The 15,733-nt window shown below is 35.8% G+C and overlaps 1 protein-coding gene across 1 annotated transcript in view; it reads left to right on the top strand.

Annotated features, from left to right (window-relative positions):
• The window catches only part of EYS (eyes shut homolog), a 722,813-nt gene that overhangs the window by 218,008 nt on the left and 489,072 nt on the right, over nucleotides 1–15,733 (top strand). Inside the window, exons 15-18 of the mRNA XM_063389422.1 lie at nucleotides 1,015–1,137; nucleotides 2,729–2,842; nucleotides 4,074–4,187; nucleotides 4,630–4,743. Coding sequence (XP_063245492.1) covers nucleotides 1,015–1,137; nucleotides 2,729–2,842; nucleotides 4,074–4,187; nucleotides 4,630–4,743 — 465 coding nt within the window. The remainder of the gene's footprint in view (nucleotides 1–1,014; nucleotides 1,138–2,728; nucleotides 2,843–4,073; nucleotides 4,188–4,629; nucleotides 4,744–15,733) is intronic.

Here is a 15,733-nt window from a genome sequence, read left to right as displayed (position 1 = left end):
AATTATTTATTATACTCAACTGCACTTAATAAACACTATTAAAACTAGATTATGTTTAGTTTCTAAAGCTGTCACAGTATACTGTAGGAATATAGATTTATTTGAACATTGTTGACCAAAGAGTCTTCTTTTTTGCCTAAAAATTTGACTAACACAGTGTCAGATATGGGGCAACTTAATGGCACACTGGAATTTGTGTGATGACGATACCCATGCTACTGAAGCATGGCATTACTTTATAGATATATTTTTAAATTAAATGTGAAGTTCAGATCTTCAGCCAGATTTAATATCTAAGTTTGTAAGACACTGGAATTCATTATATTTAACTCACTGAACCAAATCTCTGGTTTAAGTCTTTAGTGGGTTTTCATGTTGAGCTTGTTAAATTATAATAAATTAGTCCAGTCTATTTTGATCATTGTTGCACTAAAAATATTTAGAAAAAACTCAAGTGCTCAGCTAATAGGAGACCAGAAAACTGTATGCTCTTATGCTTTAGCTCACTAAGTTTTTATGACCAAACCAAAATGTCTAAAATTTGAAACTTTGTGTTTATATTCAGCATTTGCATACTAGCTCCACACACATGGATTGATTTTTCAACTGCTTTATATCACTTAGTTATATATATTAATTGGGTTTTTAAAAAATTCAGTCAAACAAAAAATATTTACTTGCAACTATTTATTGTGTATGTTCAAAAATAAAAATGCTGTCATCAATGAAAATCATGATTTCCTTAATGCCCATTGTATTTTGAATGATTTTGATTATAATTTAGTAAATAAGGTACAGCTTTATCATTGACTTTATCATTATGACTGTGCTCCATTTAGAGTTGTTTTGTATATGAAACTGAAACTTTCAAGGAAACTAGAATATTTTACCCTATCATAAATAAGATTTCAAAACATAAGAAAAGTACACATTTAATTGATCTATGACTTGTCTGTTTTTGCAGACTAAATGTAATAAATTTCCTAAGTCATCTGTTACTCTATTTTTCGACAGGCTTTACTGGAGAGTTTTGTGAAACAGATGTTGCTGCCTGCCTATCACAACCATGTGGAGCCTCCAGCATCTGTAAAGACATTGTAGGTGGCTATCTTTGTTTCTGTGCTCCTGGTTTTATAGGTGAGTTCATAGAAGTGCTGTTTAACATGTTTCAGTCAGCCCTAAATCAGAGAAAAGAAGTTTGTTCAAAAGTAGCAATAGATAATTTAGTAGTGTGCCTCTGATTAAGGCAGAAACAACTTTTGTTTCCTGGCACACAAAAGTACTTGGCTGAGTAAGAGTATTCAGCTGTAAAAAATACTGTCTGCAAGGGACTATTTCCACTCCAACTACTCTTTACACTATTTTAGACATGGTATCTGTCTTACACTGATGTGATTTGAACTCCCAGCCACATGCAAGTTGTCCTTAATTTATCTCCTTTGTGCTCTCTGTAATGATAAGGCTGCAGTAACAAGGGTCTCCACTGCCAAACATACATCCAAGACCCTGGTCAGGTTTAACTACTCTTGTTTGCATCTACCTTGCAGGCCATTGTCATTAGACTGACTAGATTAAAATTTGTTTGGCTGTGTCAGCACACTGACTTGGTATTTTCAGACCACAGTGTAAAAAAAAATAGATACATATACAGGTATTTTTGATCTACTATATGGTGAAATAATCAAGGGCAGTAGGAATTCCCTGACTGGCAGATCAGCTGTGCTACCCAGATCCATCCTGTCTAACTCCAGGGACTTTGACAGGGTTCCACAAGCAGAAATATAATGACTCTAAAATCTCCCTCCTTAGTCAAGGAGAACACAGACAAGCAGAAAAATTGAGATCTTGAGAAGACTGCATAGGTCTTAACTTGCTGTTCTACATTCTTACATAGGGATTGATTTAGACTAAATAATCTGCATTTAAGAGCTGCAGTATTTGTTTCTTTAATGCAATGAAATGCTTTCTCCTATTTCTATGGTTGGTTTATTTTATTATTATTATAAAAATATAAAGTAAAATTGTATGATGTTACTTGTGATAATCCTTGGTGAGATAATTTTTTAATTGAAAAGTTTGTTTAAAATCTTATACTAATATCTACATAACAGTGGATCAGTAATTTATATTTTTTCTGTGGTCCATTAAAACCCTCAAAATCCATCAGAAGCAGTTAGGAGCTTTATCTGTCTTGAAGCATTAGTAACAATGAATTTGATGCCAGAAAAAAATATTAGATACATCATTGACAACTAGAAATCAAAATTAATATTTTTTCCTCTGCATATTTAAAAATACATGCCAATACCTAACTTTCTGATTTTTAATTTTTACAAAGTAAGAAAATATTTGTCCATAATTAAAATATTTCCCAATATTTCCCATAAAGATCTTTAAAACAAAACCATAACATAATAAATTCATGAAAAAATAATATTTACCATATTTACACTTGTCATGTTTTAGAAAAATTCAAGGCTTTATTGCCCTTATAATATGAAAATATGTAAGTTTTTGAGTACATCTGTAAAGGACTCCAAAAAATCTTTGTTGAACATTATATTCTGCTTTTTTCCTTTAATCAACAAGAAATGAATTCCCCAAAGACAATTTGTGGCTCATTGGTAAAAGCTCACTCCCTGTACCTAAGGTCAGTTATTTCATTTTGTTGTTGCTGCCTTCACTGATGATTCACCAGTGTTTGTGTTCCTAATTAAATTGTTTCCAGGTCATAACTGTGAGATTGAAGTGGATGAGTGTCTTAGTGACCCTTGTCACAATGGAGCTACTTGTGTTGACCACCTGAATGCCTTCAGTTGCATCTGTCAGGATGGATTTGAAGGTATAAAAAAATCCACCAAATGATAACTTTGCAAACCTACTCAGAGTTCTATACCATTTTTTTAACAGATCAGATGAGATGCATGTATTCATATATGGATGTCATCTGATGTCATGAACATGTCAGTTAGAAGAAGTGTATCTTGACTAAATTACCTATTTTGTTTTCATGATAGCATGGAACTAGGTGTTTTCTGCTAACTGGTGTCTTGGCTGTTGAAAATGGATCTGTGGGATTCAGTGAAATTCTGCAAATACGAGATACTGTTTTCTGCAAGCTTTTAAAATATTTCAAAGCTTTAATATCCTCAAATGGAGGCAAAAAAAAAAAATCCAACTGTGTGGTAAAGGTTTTGGTTTTGGCATATTTGTACAATTTATATGAAAAATTTATTCTCTTTGATTAGTGGATGCATTAATAGCTGCAGCTATGATTTCAGCTTAGACGAGGAATTTAAAGTATATCCATTTTCTTTTTAAGTATATCTATTTTCTAAAACATCATGGATATTTAATCATTAAAATAAAAATCTATCCATAGTTCAAATGTCCCAGTGCAAAATAGTACATTTCTACCATTCATGTATTCAGAAAAATTATCGTTTGCATTTTGATTTCTTGAAATGCTTTTAACTTCCCAAAACATGCAATTGATGCAATTTTTCATTTAGTCTTCAAATGATAAAGAATTTGGTTCACTGAAAAATATTAGCAATAAAGTATTTTTAGACTTTAAACAGTTATTAGCAATAAAGTGTTTTTAGACTTTAAGCAGTTATGTGGGTTTTTATAGTCTAGATTGGAATAAGTTTTCTTTTTGTCAATAACAGATTCCCTTTTCACAGTTTTTTAGGAGTACATCTTTTGCCTTATCATGAACATTAGAAATATTTCCTCCCACACCACTGCAATTATTATACTTACTGTATATTCAATGTATACTTAATTATACTTAATGTAATTTGGTTTCTGTTCTTCTGTATTTACATAATAAGAAAATTGCCTACTTTAAGCATTAGTAACTATTTGATGACTGTACTTTAATATTTTTGAAAAATTAGTGAACAAAAACATTCAGAAGAGAAACATCTATCATAAACACCCAGGTCTGAATACAAAAAGGGTGTCAGATTCTGATGTGTGAGTTGTATTTAGTTAAAATAAATGTTAGTCTTTACCTAAAGGTGCTATGGAATAACTTATTTCCCCGTTCCTTGATTCTACATTCATAGGAACAACTTGTGAAGCAAATATAAATGAATGTCAGTCTTCTCCATGTCTTCATAATGCATCATGTGCAGACCTTATTGGTGGCTATAAATGCCTCTGTCTACCTGGTTTTACTGGTGAGTTGTTTTCATAGTAAACCTTGTTTTCCACAGCCAGGTAGCACACAAAGCATCCATTAAGACATTATTGACTAATTTGCTTGTGCTTTATTGTCATTTACCTGCCCTGGTCTAATGTTTAATTTACATTCCAACAAACTGGAACACTGACTGCATCTGTAAACTACATAACACAAGATGAATTAGTCTGCATTTAAAAAGGCCTTCAAAGCTGGAACGCTTAAGGAAGACTACTTAACCATTTAGCAACTCAGAAATAAGCTGGTATGTATTTGTGGTTATAAGAACACACTGGATGCTGATATTAGTGGTGTGGCTGCTTATTTGACTGACATGTTAGCTTATTTTCACAAATTGCTTGAAATTTTTGTGGTGTAAATGAATGAGAAATTTGCACCTGATTTTTTAGTAAGTATTCAAAACTTCCATCTTTTCAAAGGTGCAAGATGTGAAACAGATATAGATGAGTGTGCTTCATTTCCCTGCAAGAATGGAGCCACCTGCATTGACCAACCTGGTAATTATTTCTGCCAATGTATGGCTCCGTTTAAAGGTAATGAACACCAAGGGAGAGGGGAAAGCAAACATAATTAACTTTAGAAGGCTTTTTTTCACTTGTCTAAAAGCATTTCAATCTTTCTACAGCATTAATAGTCCTTCACCTTCTCAAACAAAGCTTTCCAAGTGACCTGCCATATATGCCTTCACCTGCAAGTGAGGGGAAGGGAACACTGTTTATACATCTGCTAGGTGTGTTCCTTCAGTAAACAAAATGGATACTTTAAAATCAGTTTGTTAACAGAATAAAATTTCTTATGTGGGTAATAGGAGGTATATACCTATTAAGTGTCCATCACAAAATTTGGTTGATTTTCTACACAGTTTTCTCTCTAATTTTATTGGCATTCTCTACATTATTTTATAATTTTTGGAAAACTATTTATAGCAACCTTGGAATCCAGAAACTGTGTGATTATTTCTCTTGATGTTTTTAAAAGAAATACACTTAAATTGCAAAGGTTATTGTGACCTTTTTCATATAAATGTTGAGGTTAATTTTTAAACACTTACTGCTAAAACAATTTAAAGTAACACATTGTGTGGTGTTCTTGAGCAAATCTAGTTCAAGTAATAGTCTCAATTAAATGCACCTATTGATTTATAAGTTAAATATAAACATATTTTTCCTCCAGCAGTCCAATATAATGATACTTACTTAGAATTCCAGAACAATCATTAAAAGGCAATTTTCCTGGTATGTTGAGACAGCAAGACTTTTCCCCTTTAGGGAAGATGGTTGAATAAAATTTATTATTCATGAGCTCATGAACAAACACTCATGTTTGTTCTTACTATTTTAATTAATGGTCAAAATTTAGTTTGTCATTTTTGTTAGTTTTAATTTACTTTCTACTGAATAAAATCCAGTACAATAATGAGTAAATGACCACTGCAGTATCAGAATTGCCTCTGTGCAGGAAGATGTAAAATAATTTTCAGTACATAGCTAGAAAGACTAGTCTCTTGAGTATGTCTTACAAAAGGAACCAGATTTCCAGCAGACTTTGATATTCATTTAGGTATTTAAGGAAGCAATTAAAAATTCAAGAAGTCAACCTTTCTCTAATCATCCTTCAAGAGACTAGCAGCGTCTCATACCCTCACTGGAAAGGGTAAGCCCTGCTGGCAACACTCATAACATGTAACTGAGATCCTTTGAGAACATTCTAGGAGGAAGTAGTTAAGGGCCTGCTGTGCCACTGAGACACTCACAAGTCTATGAGGCCAGATGGGATCCATCCAAGGGTACTGAGGAACTTCCAGAAGAGCTCACCATGACTCTCTCCATCATTTGTCATCAGTTCTGGCTAATTGGGAAGGTCACAGATGACTGGAAGCTGACCAGTGTGATGCCCATTCTCATGATGGGTTGGAAGGAGGATTCAGGGAACTACAGGCTTGTCAGCCTGGCCTCTGCATCTGGCAAGATTATGGAACAGATTGAGTGTGACTACATGACACATACAGGACAACCAGAGGATCAGGTCCAGACATGTGGGTTTAGGATAGATGGGTCCTGTTTGACCAGTCTGATCTCCTTTTATGACTAGGTGATTCAACGTGCAGGTGATGGGAAGGCTGTGGATGTTGTGTACCTGTACTTCATCAAAGCCTTTGATACTGTCTCCAAGACCACACTCCTGGAGAAGCTGGTAATCCATGGCTAAGACAGGTGCACTCTGCACTGGGTTAAGAACTGGCTGGATGGCCAGGCTCAGGGAGTGTTGGTGAATGGAGTCACATTCATGTGATGGCTGGTCACTAGTGGGGTTCTCCAGGGCTCAATATTGGGTCCCATCCTGTTTAACACCTTTGTCAATGATCTGTGTGAAGAGCCAAAAAGCACCCTCATTCAGTTTGTAGCTAACACCAAAATGGGTGAGACTGTTGATCCATTGGAAGTTAGGAAGGCTCTGCAGAGGGATCAGGACAGTCTGGTTCAGTGGGCCAAGGTCAGTGGTATGAGGTTCAATAGGACAAAGTGAAGGGTCCTACACTTCAGTCATAGCAACCCTATTCATCCCTACAGGTTGTGGGCAGAGTGACCAGAAAGCTGCCCAGCAGAAAAGAACCTGGGACTGACAGAGTTTGAATATGGGCCAGGGTGTGCCCAGATGGCTGAGAAGGCCAGTGGCATCCTGGCCTGTGTCAGCAACAGTGTGGCCAGCAGGAGCAGGGCAGGGATTGTCCCTGTGTACTTGGCACTGGTCAGGCCACACCTGGAGTGCTGTTGTGGGCCAGTTCTGGGCCCCTCACTACAAGAAAGGCATTGAGGGGCTGCAGCACGTGCAGGTGAGGGCAGTAGAGCAGGTGAAGGTTCTGGAGTGTCAGTCATAGCAGGAGCGGCTAAGGGAGCTGGGGTTGCTTAGCTTGTAGAGGAGGAGGCTCCGGACTGACCTTCTTGCTCTCTACAACTCCCTGAGAGCAGATTGTACCTAGGTGGGGGTTGCCCTCTTCCCCCAGTAAGGCAGCAACAGGACAAGAGGGCATGGCCTCAAGCTAAACCAGGAAAGGTTCAATACCAGGAAGATTTTCTTCACTGAAAGGGTGATTAAGCATTTCCAGGGAAGTAGCAGCATTGCCATCCCATAAAGTGTTCAACAAAAGATTGGACATTGCACCTAGTGTTGTGGTTTGATTGACAAGGTGGTGATTAGTCTCAGGTTGGACTCAATGACCTCGGAGGTCATTTAGGTCCAACATTAATTATTCTTTGTTTCCATTCTATGATAATATTTTTTGTACAGCATATCAAAGGCTATTTACTTCTTTACAGCTTTATTCAACACCTTCCAAAATCAAATTATTATACATATTCTGACTAGATTTATATGGGTATAAATAAAAATAGATTTACTTCCATATGAAAGTGCTACCTCTGTCTCACACCATCTGTTTATTTAGTGTTAAGCGGCTGTAAATGTAGCCTTCAACAGAGTCACAGCAAGCCAACATAATGGTTAGTTAAACTATGTTTTCTAATTGTGTGGATATATTCAGGGTATTTTAATGAACAGCTTTGTGTGCACTAATTACAGATTACAGAATTACTTAGTTAAGGAAGTACATACATGGTGTTAATGGCAAAAATTATATAGGAACACCTGTTTTGGTTTTGAGTATTTTCACAGATTTTCTTGCTTCTGATATTCTCAGTGGAAAAAAATAAATGCTGTATTACGAATGCTGTCATTTACCTGGAAAGCAATCTCAAGATGTATTTCCATAGTATATTGCAATGATTTGATCCATCTTAAAACCTGACATGAAGGGTGTGCGCTATTACTAGGAACGTATATCAGGAACATGTACCAGTTGATCAGGATATGTACAGCAGACCTCTACTATATAGAATGTGAAAATAAGGAATTCAGAGTATGATTTGGACATTCATACAAAAGATAGTTTGTCAGATTAAGCTAGAAATTCATTCTATATAAAGAAACTGGCTTACATACATTTATCTTGCTTTTGATTCATTTCCGTAACTATTTTTGTTTATTTTGACAAGGAGACTAAGGAGGATTATGAACAGAAAGTTTTGATTTTTTCTTTCTTCTTCTCCTTCATTTCCTCACATTTTTTTAAAAAGGAAAAGCAAATTTTTGCTTTCTTCACATGTTAGGCCTTCTGAGAGCAGGATAGCTGCTATTGATTTTTATGTGTGGCAAACTTTATAATATCCTGAATGGGTACTTTTAGATTTTAAAAATTTTTGGACAAGTTGCACCTAAATATGAAAAGTCATCAGAAATTTAATTAAAGTATTACAGTGTACTCATAGGTTCTTCTATTATTCTTGGGAGGAGCTGTGGGTTTCTTTGTTTGGGTCTTTTAAAGCATAGATTTGTCTGCTTAGAAAAAATGTTTTAACTCATTCCATTGGCTTGCACAGAATAATGGAGGACATCAAAGGTTTTTTAAGAAAAATTATTCTTGGGCAGTGATCTATGTCTAGATTTTTCTTCAGATGTTTCTAGTCCAGGTTGTGAAAATTAACTCTACAAGTCTGATATGTGAATGAAGTTTTACTTCTCCTGTGGGCACCAACTCTTTTTTAGAAAATCCAATTTTCATAAAGTGATTAGAGAGCACTAGAGAATTATATCTTCTGATGCTGCTGGTGTAGCCCTAAAAAAATCTAATGCATTACTCTCTATCAGTGTTCCCCTGAGAGTGGATTTCCTCCCATGTAGTGTAGATCATGGTCTTTTTATAAATTCTATTATTTCATTGGAATTTTTGCCACTGAAATTACTACATTTGACTTCCCAAATGTTCAGACTAACAGTTTGAGGGTACTAGCAGTCCACCTGTGTGTAATTCCAGAGGAAACTGAACCTATAAAGACTTTCAGATATGAATCCTTGTCAACATCTAATAATGTTCTAATTACTAAATATGATAGCTGATGTATTTTTATCCTATTTCAGTCAAGTTCCTTGTCCTTGTGGAGTTGAAAATTGATTTTCTGTTTTCCAAAATTATTGAGTTTTACCTGTAGTCCTGATAGGGTACAAAATAATGAACTTCATAGCCCCTGTACTTTTATATCATAATTCTTTTGACCGTGATTTGGAGAAACTCAAGATTTGATCAACAGAAGAAAATCTATACCATATTATGTTGTTAATCTAGTTAGGGAAAGAGATTCCTGTGTAAACCCACAGAAATCCTAGAAGTTACTGAACCCCACTGAGTCCTGTGACTAAGGTTTTAAACAGAGAAAAACAGCATATAGGTGTGTATAATATGCTTTTGCCATTTATAATAGTTATCTATGCCAGAAGTTCTGTATGTATTTGTGAACTTGTTCTAATTAATCAAACATGACAATCCACTTATAAAAGTCCAGTTCTCTGTTCCTGTTGGCTTTCAGCAGTGTTCTTCCACTAACCTGTATAGTACAAGTCATTATCACACCTCATGCTTTAAAGCCGAAACGGCCGTGCTGCCACTTGCATTTCCTGCAGTTCTTTATTGCATATACAGATATATACATATATCTGTGTGTATATATATATATATATAAAGAACATATACGTATGTTCTCTACATATAGGACTTAATAGGTCTGGTGTAGTTGCTTCTGCTTGATTGTAACATGTGAGAACCTCCAAATACTCATTTTAGAAATGTCTTCACTTCCACCTGTTTTCTGTCTTAACTGTGGTACAACAGTGACAGTCGTGTATCTCAGACATTTTGTATCAGTGGACATTCTGAAGTTCTTCAGAAACAGAGAATAGAGAAGCTGTTGCTTCTGGGAGAAGGAAGGAAGATAAACTTGGTTTGGATGCAAGACAAATAAAATATTTTAATATTATTAATACTATTAAGAGTTTGATCGATTAGAGTGTCCTAGCTGGGAAGTTATTTTAGTAACTATTCTATTAGGATATTTATTCTAAAATTGAAGCCTTTCTATAACATAATCACAATTATTACAGAATTGATGTTAAGTCCTTGGGCAGAGAGCAGGAGTGAGAAACATGGTGTGGCTGTATCGCATTTAGAGGTCCTAACAACTGCACACAACATAGAAAGAAAGCTCCCATGGCTCTATCAGAAAATACTGAGTTGTCCCATTTGTTGGAGTCCATGTTCCCATGGATCCTCCACAGAAAATGAAAAATAGAGAAATTGAGCTAAAACCTTTGGAAAAATTAAAGTATATAAAGCCACACACACATGAAGTAGAAATTTAAGCCTTAAACCTTTTCAAAGTGCCTAACTGCTAGGGTAGAGGTAACAAGCTTCAGGCCTTGCGATAGAGTGAAGACATAACAAAAATAGGGTAGACTGCTGTTTGTAACTCGTATGAACTTTATGTAGGGAAGACAGAGTTTTTCATATATGATAGGATAGAGGTTTTTTACAATAACAAGATAGAACTTCAGGCTAGCAATATAGTGTTTTGCGTTAATAGATATGTTATGTGCGTAGGTTCTGATATTGTTTTTCGTAGTTTTACGAACTTTAGAATTGTACCTAGATTAGTTAGTGTGTAGATAAAAAATGAACATGCATTTTGCAATTAGGGATAAAAAGCCTCAGGGTTGGAGGTGGAGGCATCGATTGATTGATCAATTCGATCCATCGATCCAACCTCCATTCTCTGCAACCTGAGGAACGATCCTTGACAGGGAGCCGAGACGGGATTTTAAGGTATTATACATCGCGGTCCCCGCTCCAAGGGACCTGGGCCCCGGGGTCCCCCCTTTTTTCCCCTGCAGCACTTGCTACCGGTGCGCTGGTTGGGACAGTCGGGGACTCTGCGTGGGGAGGGACTCCGGGGCCCCACTGCCCTCGCGATCCCCCAGACGGGAACCCTGCGCGGTTCGGACCCTCCATCTGTCCTCGCGATCCCCCGGACGGGAACCCTGCGTGGCTCGGACCCCCACTGCCCTCGCGATCCCCCGGACGGGAGCTCTGTGCGGTTCGGGATTTCCCGTTGCGTCCGCGTCCCTGTGGCCGAGGGCTCTGTGTGGGTTTGGAATTTCGGGGTCCCTTTTGTTACCACGATCCCTGCGGCTGAGATCCCTGTCTGAAACTTGTGATCAATTCCTCTCTGTTAGTGTGATCCAAGCGATTGAAAATGCAGACAGTAATAAGAGGTTGCTTTACCCTGAGGCTATGAATTATATGTTTTGTCTATAGTTTTATTAGAGCTTTGTTTGTTAGGAATTTTGTGCTTTGTTCGCTGTTTCATTAGAGTTGTATGTGTTAAGATTTCTATGCTTTAGTTATTGTCTTGTTTAGACTTTGTTTGCCTAGGTTTGTAATTGGTTGTAGAATAAGGCCGCTCTCAGAACTCTTTGCCTTCAGATATGTGCTTTTGTATAAATAAACTACTTTATTTAGATATCAAGGTGTGGTAAGATCTTTAGAGACTTTATACCCGTACCCAGCCTAGGCACCATTAAAAATTCAAACATATTCAAAAGCACTGCAATTATGAAAGGTTATAGCTTTATCTATATTTATATCCATGCTCTTTTTATTGGTGGTTTTAGTGTTTTGTAAGAACATTGAGATATATTCAAATATTAACAGTCAATTTCATAGTAATTTATGGAACCTTACTGTTCAGAGCTTTTAAATGCCAACACATTTTAAGCCACATCAGTGACATTACTCACAACTATTAGACAGCAATCCTTGCTGGGATGCTGGGAATGTGGCAGAGCGAGTTTGTCCCTGTATCAGGCAAGCTGCTTTTCAGCATTCTTAGCATGCAAAAGGTGAATGATCCCACTGCAGTGTCTAGACTAGCTCATTTTTACAGAAGATAAAGTAAGACTTAAAAGGTTGTTTTTTCCTTTGGTGTTATTGATAACTAAAAACAGATCTTGCACTCCCATACCAGAACTGCAAAATTTCCCCATTTTCTACATGTCTATTTAAGGCAAAGGTGAAACTAATCTATGTTTCTGTGACACGTGGACTGAGCCAGTAATCTGTTGGTCCCAAAGAAAGCTCAGGAAGGAAGAAAGCATTAAACTTCTAATTTCAGCCAGAAATTGTATATTGGATACATGATAATCCTATGAGAGATGACACCTTTTTTTTTCCTTAAAAAAGAAAAAGAAAGGAAAGAAAAGAAAAAACGTCAGTTGTGTAGTAACTTGTTTTTAATAAATGGAGCAGTGATTTTTATTGTTTGATCCAAATTATTTACATGACTCATTTCAAAAAATGCCCTGTATGTATTTTGTCTAGATGTTGCTAATAGGTATGACCTTTTAAATCAAATATATGCAATTATAGAGGGAAATTGAAATTCAGTTCTGAGGAAATGTCTACTTACTTCTTACAGCCTTAATGACACGTCTCCAAATGTGTTCCAATTAAGATCAAAGCCAAAATGGTAATTGACCATCAAACATGTTGCAAAAGAAAGTAAACTAGAAAGAAAGGCAACTCAGCAGAAAAAATAATGCTTAAGTCTATCAAAAAAACAAGAGTAATAATGGAGTTTTCATCACAGGATACTCTATTATGGGAACAGCTAATTACAAAACAGATAATAAGTAAGAAATGTAAGTGCTCATGGAGGCAAAAAGCTGGAGTAGAGATAATGGAGCAATTACTTTTCTGCTGCTCATAGGCCAAACCTCATTTTTTCCTGTGCCAAGCCCCATCCATGCAAACAGGCAGGTTTTGAAGACCTCTGGCTCTTTCTAGCATATCTCTGTGTTAGACCATGAACCACAATATTCTGTTCAACATCAGTTTTTTTCTTGCTTTGCCTCTACCTTGACACTGAAACCTTTTATTTAGGGGAAAAATGAAATTGATGCACAGATATCTGAAGGGCCCTCTGTATCACATAGCAGCTTTTTGAGGGGAGAGAGCAGAGTGGCCATGTTTGGGTTATATTACCTAGAAAACATGCATTGCCTCTGAGCAATAACGGATATGTAATGCCTAAATGGAAATCATTATGAGCTGGAACTTGCTGTTGGCTCATATACGAAGTCACTGCAGGACTTTGGAGTGTTTTTCTGATATTTCTATTGGGTTTTATATTGTTCCTAAAAGCTGCTATCTAGGTGAATAAACTCCGATGCGTCTGTGTCCAAAATGAAGCAATTCAGAGATAAAGCCTTTTTCCTAGTTGTTTCTAGTGTCTGTTTAGGTGCTTTTGGGTGTGTTAGATATCCACAAGGGTCTAGCAGATATGCCAAGGTCTGTAGGAGAGCTGTGGCCTTTCAGAACAACACTGAGAACACAAAGGCATCTCTAAAAGCTGTGTTTGCTTAACTCTGTCCATACAAATTCAGTGAGGTAAGTGCTGCAATTTCAACTATGCTTTTAGTTTGCACCTTGGGACATATCTTGATCCACAAGAAAAATTCTCTAAGCCTTTACAGCCATGAGTAATCTGGGAATACTTAGTTGTAAATCCAGTCACCTATAGATGATGAGAAGTTTGAATTTCATCAGTCATTCTGTGAGAATGGTGTACAAGACTCTCTGTTCAGGAAGTAGATTTAAGTTATGGAGATGATACAAGTTCTATTCATTGCAAATGGAAATCTGGCCCTTAGTTTTCCAGAAAGTATGTGCAAGCCACCATTTTTAAAGACTTAAAACATGGTTACCTTTCCCAGGGCTGCCCTGTAAATTGGGAAGACATTGCTGCTGCTCAAACAAAAAATTTACCAAATTTCAGAGGGGTTATTTTGACTACTGATGAAAATGTTTTCAGCTTTCTTTTTCTACATAGTGAGCCTGTTTATGGCATAGATAGTCATTTGCCAATACAAAAAATGAAAGCAACAAAATCTTGGTATCAAATGCTATAAATTATATTTGTCTAATCACCCAAATTTTAAGAAAATAATAGTGTTATCATGGAACACAGAAGAATCTGAGAACTAAAGAGAGGCACTATTGCAACTCAAACTGATACCCCCAAGTCCTAGGCCATAAGGAAAACCTAAACTTGATACAAATTTTCTGTAAGTTTTCTACACATACTATTGATTTCAGTTGAATGCTGATGCAGACAAAATAAAGAATAAAAAGAAAAGCATTCCCGTATGTTTGAGTAAAAAGTATTTTTTTTATTAATTGTTTTTCTGAGTGGAATTCTGCTTTTGCTTTCTGAGGAAGAGTGAAGCTTGTTTTTATGTGAAATGTGAAATTCAAAGATGCGGATACAGATATATCTTCATTTTTTATTCATTATAAACTTACATATTTTGAAGAAAAAGAATTACACCTAAATAATATATTCAACTTCTGATTTTTTCTATCTTTACAGAAATTTATACAGGTATGGAGAAATAATATATACATCTCTGTGTGATCTTCATTTTAAAGTTTGTGATGTGGGTTTTTCTCATACTCTATTTCAGTAGTGTTGCATGATCTGCATTATGATATATAATAAGGGAAATGTATTTTTACTTGAAAAGTGCTAAGTATTGTTTTTCAACTATCCTTCCTTTAAAAAAAACAAATATAATATATTCAATTATGGATTTCAGAGAAAATGTCTTTCTGCTGTTTGTACAGAATTTCAAAGCAATACCTTTAACGGAAAGTAGAATTTGGATTCCAAAGAAAAGAATGGCTTTGCTATAAATTTGAAATTCAAGAAAACACTTCTTATGGTTTTAAACTATAATATATAATTAACTATATAATAACTATATAATACTCAGCCTTATTTCAAGTAATATGAAAATATGCATGCTTCAGGTTTTTTTTCTATTTCCTACCCACTTCCAAAGTACTTCTGGTTTTTTATTTACTTTTACTAGTCTTTAATCATTTCAATTTTGGAGATCTTTTCTTGTGTCCCTTAGCAGATCAAGCAGATCTGCAGATCAAGATAAGCAGACAGTTTTTAAATGCTTAGAGGTACATTTAAGGTTCTCAAAGTTTTGAACTTTAAGAGAGACAATTTTGTCTTTAGCTTTGAACAAGGAACTCAGATTTTAGGTATCTAACTTCTTGCTCATTAATGTTCCTGGGATTTTATGGTAAGTCTATGAAAGCCTTTGGAAGCAAGAGCTACTGAGCTATGTAAAGGTAATGAAAACAAAACCACATATTTCTCTGAAGTGCTCAAATAACTTTTTAATTAAAATTGTCATGTCCACTCATTTCAACAGGGTAATCCTGGAAACACAGCAAGTTGCATATAGATTGGGGGCAGGGATTAGGGGGTGGGGAGAAATGTCTTTACATAGATTTATAGTGCCTTTGTATGCTGGGTTTTCTCCCATAACTTAATATAGGTTTATTTTTATTGTAAAGAGTTCCATTTACCTAATATATCTTTCAAAAGGGTAGTGATTCATTTCAATGTTAAAAATGTCTTTCAGCTGTGTTGTTTAAAAGTAAGGTAAAAAAAAACTGTAATAATGCTGCTGCAGTGATGTTATGATCACAAAATCACAGTGTTGGTGCTGCTACCTGTTTGCTAGTTCTTGAAAGTTTCTCGTCCTCGTGAATGCATATTTGAT

Source organism: Prinia subflava, chromosome 2, assembly GCF_021018805.1.
Source record: "Prinia subflava isolate CZ2003 ecotype Zambia chromosome 2, Cam_Psub_1.2, whole genome shotgun sequence".
In the NCBI taxonomy this organism is placed as follows: Eukaryota; Metazoa; Chordata; class Aves; order Passeriformes; family Cisticolidae; genus Prinia; species Prinia subflava.
The sequence above is the reverse complement of the archived record's forward strand: the minus strand, read 5'-3'. Positions and strand labels throughout refer to the sequence as shown.